Below are 8493 nucleotides of genomic sequence, written 5' to 3'. Positions count from 1 at the left end.
AAGGGGTTTTCCCTCCCTTTCCTAAACGTGTGTCTGTCAGTGTCTGAAAGGGCAGAGTTTATTTGTGGGGGTGGGAGCCAGGGAAGCTGCCTCCCACCCTCCCAAGGCTGTTTCTCAGGTATAAAGCGGCACGGAGCTAGGGAAAGCGCCGTCATTTATCCTTAGCCGGGACAAAAGGGCTGAAGGGAGCGGTTTGTGGGAAGCGGCACACACGGTGGTTTCTGTTGGACCTGAGCGCAGACATTTCGTCCTCGGTTCTGCCAAACTGCCTCGGAGGGTCGTGTTTGCAAAAGCTTCTTTTTCTGCTAAATTTGAGGGTGTGAGTTTCCCGCTGCCTGTCGCACAGCCACTCCCATCAGGGATCTTGCTGTAGCACACCCGTGTCCTCATCTTCCCCTGTGGCTCCGAGCCAGGCTGGGAGCAGTGGGGACGGGACGGTGTTAGGGGAAGGACACATCAGGCTGGCTACAACAGCCGTATTGAGGGACTTATTCCTGCCCGTGGGTGACACTCGTAACCTCACAAGAGCTTCGTACCGAGCACCACGTACCCCTCCGGAGTGTTTGTCCTCAGATGAGGTGTGTTTGGTGGCCCCCTGCCTTATCTTGCTGATAACCATCGATTGACAGCCTCAAGCTGGAGAGGACAATATGCAATTCTTGGTAGCAAAATCTTCATGTGTGGCCATTCCTCCTAGGGCTACTGCAAGGCTGGTGTTTCCAAACCACTCTGAAAAGACTGTGGGCCATCTCCTTCCCACGCACACTGATCTTACACCAGGTGAGCCATCGACACCTTTCCTCCTTTGCAAGGCAAGAGGCGGCCCCTCTTTTGAGGCTGAAATAGGGGTGTGGGGGGGTCAAATTTGGATATAGTCCTGCAAAGCTCAGCTCCCCTGCAGGCTCCTCACTCCAGCATTTAAGGCAAGGGAAGATAGAGGGGGTGAGGATGGAGTCCCTCACCCACCCACAAATGGCGCTGGGCCGGTAGCAGATGTGTGTCCAAAAGGGACGCAGCTCTCGGGGCTGGGAATGGAACTTTTACAGAGAAAATGACCTCTGGAGTATCAGAAGATCAGCAGATACGCCAGCCAAAAGAAACAAAGGAACAGCAGAGAAGGAGCAACTCCAGTTTGACTGGATTGACAGATTTAAGGAAAAGGAAGGCACGGTATCTGTCATTCTCCTTACGGCCGTGATTTGTTTTTCTCCGCATTCCAAGACCTGATGCTAGATACTAACAACCAAGTCAAACGCTTTTATATACAAATGTTTGGGATGCTGTCAGGAGGGATTTGTTGTCAAGGGGTTTAGGCCTGTTCAGGCGCTGTGAGGGCGCTCTGTGCGTCGCTGTTTGTGTTTGCAGTTGCGGGTGTTGCTGTAAGAAGTAAGGCAAGTGCAGGAGGTTGCTGAGGTTGTCCTCTCTCTCCTCCTCTGTGCAGGACACGGACGGGACACACGAATAGCAGCGGTGGAGCATGGAGTCTGTCGGCTCTCCCTTACCAGCAAAGTTCGCCCATCCCCGAGCCATACCCACCAGGTTTCTCCCTGCCATCCACACCATGGCGTCAAGCTATAAGAACCGATTTCCTTACCGCCCCTTGCCTCAGAGCTACAGCCTCCCCTGGATGCCCAGCACCTACTACAAAACGGCTGCCAGCAAACCAACTTTGGCTGCCTTTTCCAAGAGTTCCCAGGGGATAACCGCCGGCGAGAAGCTTCCATCTGTTTCCACCAGAACGACCGTCTTCACCCGCTACACACCTGAAGACTGGTACAAGTCCAACGTGACCAATTACAGGGAGTCGGAGACCTCCCAGAAGAACGCGGAGCGCCTGAGAGCCGATACCTCCCGCATCATTGACCACAAATACCAGCAGACCAAGAAAACGCAAGCAGAAAGCACCAAAAACCTGGGAGTGCGCGCCAATGACATCGCGTTTTGGAAATCGGAGCTCTGCCACGAGCTAGATGAGGTGATCGGGGAGACCAACGTGCTCACAGAGGTGAAGACCAGGCTGGAGAGAGCCTTGGCCGAGGCGGACGCCCCTCTTCGGGTAAGCACCCGTCCCGGCGCGCTGCAAGCTGTAGCCTACTGCTGAAACATCTGCAGCCCTTCAAACGTCTCATTAAGTTTCACTGCAGCTCCGGAACGTCTAGAAAGCTTTTATTAAGAGGCCATTAGTTAAGTTAGTAGTAACCAAACCCCCCTTGCCATCTGCTGGATCCCCTATCAGCACAGGCTGAGCACATCAGAGCAGCGTTTGCTTAACTCAATATTTTTAGACGCGGTACATCCAAAATCCCGGTTTGGGAGACAAAAGCCCGTGTCTTACCACGAGGCTCTGGCGAGGTGGGCGTCAAGGCTGACACAGGTCCCCCGTTTCAGCTGTGGCTGCACCAGGGACACATCTGCTCCCTCATGATGGTTTAATGCTGATGTTGCAGCTCGCCTGCTCCTTGTCAGCTAAACCAGCTGCCCCGGGCCACTTTTTTACCTCTCTTGTCATCTCCGTGCCCACCTAGAATTTCTTTTCTCACATTATTGGAGATGGGGACGGTCCCCGTAGAGAGCCCTGCCCCTGCAGCCAGCGGTGATGGCGTGTCCCCAACAGGTCGCTCAGGAGTGCTTACTTCACCGGGAGAAGAGGATGGGCATCGACCTGGTCCACGACAACGTGGAGGAACAGCTCTTAACAGTAAGTTGGGCAACTCAGATCATGCGTTGAAGGTATTTTTACCGGATTTCAAAGTTATGGGATTTGGAGCACTGATCACCTGCCTCCAGCAGCCGGAGCTTCACAAAGGCAATGGGTTTGTGCTGAAGTCAAGTGAGCTGAGAGCAACACACTTCCTCCGGTGGAGCTGAATGTGTCTCAGAAATTCAGCCTGGGCATTTACACCGAAGTCAAGTCCATCTCCTCTTGTCCCGTACGGATGGGATTCCTCCTGGGGAGGAAAACATTTTGGGAGCAAAAAGGGCAGGTGCTGATCTGGGGACGGAGGTGTGTAGTGGTCCAGGGAACCGCTCTGCCTCTCCACACCAGGATGTGTCCCTGTCCGTGCAGTGGGACTAACCACCGCTTGACACTGAGGTCAAGGTGAAAAAATCCTTATTGACCCACCCTGAAAGGGAACGCAAAGGCCATGGCTGCAGCCACAGCACCCTTCTGTCCCCTCCAGGGCGCTGGGCGCAGGCTCAGCTGCGAGTTTTCCTGCCTGTTTGCTTTGGGCAGGAAGACAAGCAGGCAAGTTCTTGCTGTGTGCACGGCTGGAGAGGTCCAAGGGGAGGAGTGTGACCAGGACGAGTGAGTATGGACGCTGGTGGGGTCCTCTTTTGCCTTTGCCCAGGAAGTCGATGTCATCAGGTCGTGCCGGGAGAAGATGCAGCAGTTCCTGGACAAGGCCAAAGCCCAGATCACGTAAGGAGGAGCTCCTTCTCTCATGTCGTAGGGCTGATGTGCATTTGTGGTCACAGCAGAACCCCAGCAGATGTGAACCCCCAGAAGAAGCCTGTCTCTCCCCACACCCCGCAGGCATAAAGCCCATGGAGGCTCCATGGCATGCGGGCGGTGATGCTCGTGGGAGGACAGAGCTGCGCGGGGGGCCGGGAGCTGCTGTGGGGAGTGGAACGGGGAGGAAGCCATTCCACCCGTACGTCCCCACCGATGGCTGCTGTTTGCGTGTTGAAGGTCCAACCGGGCGGCCCAGCACAACCTGGAGAAGGATCTGGCCAACAAGCAGGTGGCCCACCGGATCGACGACAGGTGCCACCACCTGATGAACACCTCCCAGGGCATCAGTTACTACCGAGGGGTGGAGCAGGTCGATGCCACGTGAGTGCACGCTGTCGGTCCCCAGCAGCAAGCTGTCCCCGGGATACGCGGTGCCTCTCCCTGGCCGGGAGCTGCTTGTCCCCAACCCAGATCCATCCGGTCTGGAGACACCTCCCTCAGAGCGGTCATTTCTCTCCGCTCCCCGGAAAGGGAGCACAACCCTCTGCTGACAGTTGGATGCCAAACATCCAGAGGGTGAAAGCCAGTCCCACCTCATTAAACATTCTACCAGGGGTTGAGAGATCAGCCTGCCAATTAATTCAGCGGAGCACCTCTGCTGAAACAGCTCACTAAGTTTATGCATATTTTCAAAGATGTCTCTTAGATGATGCTAGGCGATGTTTATACTTTTCAAGGACTCTTTTCAGCTTCCCATAGAAGTGAGGAGGAGCATAGGCAGAACAAGGGAAAGGCCAACGGAATATTCCGTACCATAGATGCCATGCTCAGGATATAAATGGGGGTTGGTGCGGGGTGGGAATATGCGGTCGGGGCTCGGGAAGGTGCCAGTTCACTGGGTGGTGAGAGTGACTTCTGTCATTATTATTATTATTATTACTATTATTATTATTGTTCGTTTCTGTTATTGTTCTATTAAACTGTCCTTATCTCCACCCACGAGTTTTTCCCTTTCCCTTTCCCCTCCTTTTCTCCCTCTTCTCCCTTCTGGGGGGAAGCGGGAGAACTGCACCAGCGCATGCGTGGTCCTGGCTGCTGGCTGGGGTTAAACTATGACATACAGTCCAATTAAAAGTGTAGATTTAAGCTATAGTGAATCCACGCTGCTCCCTGGCAGGGTCCATGCCTGCCCACATCCAGCTTACCGGGGGCCTCTCCTTTTCTCCGCCAGGATCTCGGTGCCGCAGTCCTGGGCCAAGTTCACCAACAACAACATCCTCCGCTCCCAGAGCCAGCGGGCGGCCTCCGCCAAGCTGCGGGACAACATCGAGAACCTGCTGGCAGTGACGGACAGCCAGATGTGGAAGCAGTTCAACGCCGTGAACGTCGCCTTCACCAACCGCATCGCCGAGACGGCCGATGCCAAGAGAAAGATTCAGACCCACCTGGCTAAGGTAGCCTGAACCCCTCCCTTTTGGTGTGACACTGTCACTTCCCGGTGACACCTCCAAAGCGCGACCCTCCACGCAGACCTGGCCCCAGCAGAGGAACGGTCACCACAAGAACCTGGTTATAGCATCATTTAGAATCATAGAGTCATAGGATGTGTTGGGTGTGAAGGGACCTCTCAAGGCCATCTAGTCCAACCCCCCTGCAGTCAGCAGGGACATCTTCAACTGGATCAGGTTGCTCAGAGCCTCATGCAGCCTGGCCTTGAATGTCTCCAGGGGTGGGGCCTCCCCCACCTCTCTGGGCAACCTGGGCCAGTGTCTCACCACCCTCAGTGCAAAGAACTTCTGCCTAATGTCTCATCTAAACCTGCCCTGCTCTAGTTTAAACCATTGCTCCTCGTCCTCTCGCTACATGCCCTTGCAAACAGCCCCTGCCCAGCTTTCTTGGGGACTTTCTTCTTGGAGCAGGATGAGTTGGCAGTGTAATTTCATCCCAAGGGATACTGCCCGTTGCTCATCCCAGCTGACAGCCTGCTAGCACAGGGATTTCCAGCAGAAAATGCCAGCACTACTTGCATCAGCGCTAGTTACTTCAGAGGCGCTGGCTGCCCTGCAGAAGGGCTTTACTGGGACTCTGCTGGGGTGTCTGCTGTGGGGTTTGCAGCTTTGCTGCTCCTCCAAGGACGTGTTTTCGGTCTCAGCGCTCTGTGGTTGCTGCACAGGTATCGGTGTGTTTGCTCCGCCAAGCAGATGAAGTGGAGATCAGCCATGGGCAGCAGGCTCGCACCACTGGCTCTCATGGAAAGCTTCCTGAAAAGTGCTCGGCACAGATTAACCGAGCAGAAACTGGGCTTGCAGCATCGCGGGCTGGTGCCACATCCTTCAGCGAGCATCCACCAAAAACCTGCCCTCTGTTAGTTGCTAGTGATGGACGATCAGTTCCTGCAAGCAGTAATTTTGGGGAGCGGGTAATTCAGTAGATCCATCACTGCTCCAAAACCTCCTCTGATGTGACAGCAAGAGCAAAGAGAGGCTTTTCCCCGCAGAGAAATGGCTGCTGGATCTGTGCCTCCATCTATGGCAGAGCGAGAGCAGTCTGAGCCCGGGGTCTGCTAATTGAACTTGTTTTTTTTCTGCAGATGGATGGCAGAAAAGGGAAATCACGTTGCCGCTGGAGAATATATTTTTTAAAATTATGCATGTGTTTCTTTCTTACGCCAGACAGTGCAGGAAATATTCCAGATGGAGAGGAATATAGAAGCCATCCAAAAGGCCATTAGGGACCAGGGGCCTCCATTAAAGGTGGCTCAGACCCGGCTGGACGAGCGCACTCGGAGGCCAAACATGGAGCTGTGCCGGGACACTGCCCAGCTGCGGTAAGGCAGGAGCGCGGGGCCAGCGGGGACCTCGAGGGCTCACGGGTGGTAGCACTCGGGAGCATTGCTGGATGACAAAATTAATCATGGGGGGTTGGTTCTTTTTCCTAAAGAGTCCTTCCAGAAGTGCACCGACATAATCAAAAGCAATGAGCGGGTATCCCAGCCTTTGGGTGCTGGGAGAGCTCTGCGCCCACAACGGAGGCTGTACCCCACGGCCGGGGGGGGCCTGATGCCACCCCATGAGGGGCCGGATTTTTCCTACTTGCGTCAACCCCGTCTTCTCTCCTGCCTGCTTCCCGGCGGCTGGATGGGCTCAGGTTTGAAGGACAAGCCCTTTACTCTCCAACAGGCTCATGCTGAGAGCTCTTAGGTCCTTCCTTTGGGGTAACCGCAAGGGTGCAGCTGCTGTGCAAGGTGCTGTGTCCAGTGCTGGGCTCCCCGGTTCCAGAAGGACAGGGAACTGCTGGAGAGGGGACAGCAAAGGGCTACCAAGAGGATGAGGGGACTGGAACACCTCTCTTGTGAAGAAAGGCTGAGGGATTTGGGTCTCTTCAGGCTGGAAGAAAGACGCCTGAGGGGGGACCTTATCAACGCTTATCAATACTGAAAGGGGGGGTGTCAGGAGGATGGGGCCAGGCTCTTTTCAGTGGTGCCCGGGGACAGGACAAGGGGTAACGGGCACAAACTTGAGCATAGGGAGTTCCACCTAAACAGGAGGAGGAACTTCTTTGCTGTGAGGGTGGCAGAGCCCTGGCCCAGGCTGCCCCGAGAGGTGGTGGAGTCTCCGTCTCTGGAGACATCCCAAACCCGCCTGGAGGCGTTCCTGTGCCACCTGCTGTGGGTGACCCTGCTCTGGCAGGGGGTTGGACTGGGTGATCTCCAGAGGTCCCTGCCAAGCCCCGCCAGCCTGGGATTCTGTGCACCACACGGAGAAGCAGTGAGGGCTGTGCTCACCTCCCCTGGGGACACTGGAAATCCTGTCAAGGACAGAGGGAGCTCTTTGGCATTGCACCCCGAGGGGCTGTGGAGGATCAGGCACCCTGAACTTCACACCTCCTCCTGGCAGCCCGCTGGGTGAGGCTCCCTGGGAAGCCTTTTCAAAGCAATTTAAACCCAGCCCCAGAGCCGGTTCAGCATCTCTCACGCCATCCTTTGTTCCATCCTCCACTTGTTTCACCTTCGCTTTTAGCCTCTCCCAGCTGTCCTCTTTCGCTGCGTGTGCACCCGTGGGTGTGGGGAGGACCCTTGCCCGGGGAAATCCAGGAGGGGGAGCCAAGAAAGCCACAAAACCAAACAGGAACGGGAAACCACAGCTGCTCGTCCCTCCGCTTGGTGGCACCACCTGCTCTGGCAGACGCGGCTGCGCGTTGCCGAAGCCTTCGAGCAGACGTTCACCGTGCCTCCTCGCCGAGACCCCGAGGAGCTCTGCCCTCAGCTTCCCAATGGATCTGCCACAAACAGAGGGGGTCCGAGTGAGTCTGAGCGCACTGAAGGGGGAAAACCCATGCCCCAGGGGCCCATCAGCAGCGCCATGCTAGAAACCACCCGCGTGATGTGACTTCTAATGAGGGCTCCTTGCTGTTTTCCAGCCTTGTCAACGAGGTCCGTGACATCGAAGAGACGGTGCAGACTCTTCAGCAGCAGCTGAGAGACAGCCAGGACACCTTGCAAATGCTGGTTCGCACCAAAGCGATCCTGCAGCACGACCTGGCCGTCAAAGCCAACTCCCTGTTCATCGACCAGGAGAAGTGCATGGCGATGCGCAAGACCTTTCCCAGCACCACGCGGCTGCTGGGTCCCATCTAGGCTGGGCTCAGCCCACCCCACGGCATCCATTGCCAGAGTTATCAGTTTTCCCTATATGTTATAAATAGTACATGATTAACCTTCTACTTCCTGATGGAAGCCTGGGTAGAAATTAAATTATCACTTTGCATGTCACATGGTCTAGCAGGAGTATTTTTTTTTTCCCTTTGGTTTTTCTCTTTCCACTGCTCTTTCACGGCGTGCCAGAAAGTAACTGAAAATATCCTGGATGCAACTAAGAGTAAATCCACCCACGGGGATTCATTCCTACCCATTCGGTCTGTGATTTTAGGAGAAAAAGTGTCGTGTCCTCCTCCATTGGAGTCTGATGTGGAAAAAGCACAGGGTGAAGCCATGTCTCAAATCACCTCCTGTCCTCCATGGGCCTTAGCGTGGCTTTTTG

General features: G+C 55.2%; 1 protein-coding gene across 1 annotated transcript; it reads left to right on the top strand.

The window, feature by feature from the left end:
* Positions 1-1477: 1477 nt before the first annotated feature.
* Positions 1478-8075, top strand: LOC134523468 (tektin-3-like; the record flags this gene model as incomplete). The annotated part of the gene is made up of 7 exons (XM_063352421.1): positions 1478-2056; positions 2615-2698; positions 3351-3421; positions 3692-3835; positions 4686-4908; positions 6127-6281; positions 7874-8075. Coding segments are annotated over exons 1-7 (1458 nt in total), but the record flags the coding sequence as incomplete, so codon positions are not given.
* Positions 8076-8493: the final 418 nt, after the last annotated feature.

This window comes from Chroicocephalus ridibundus, chromosome 14, assembly GCF_963924245.1.
Source record: "Chroicocephalus ridibundus chromosome 14, bChrRid1.1, whole genome shotgun sequence".
In the NCBI taxonomy this organism is placed as follows: domain Eukaryota; kingdom Metazoa; phylum Chordata; class Aves; order Charadriiformes; family Laridae; genus Chroicocephalus; species Chroicocephalus ridibundus.
This window is presented reverse-complemented; position numbering and strand designations above follow the sequence as displayed.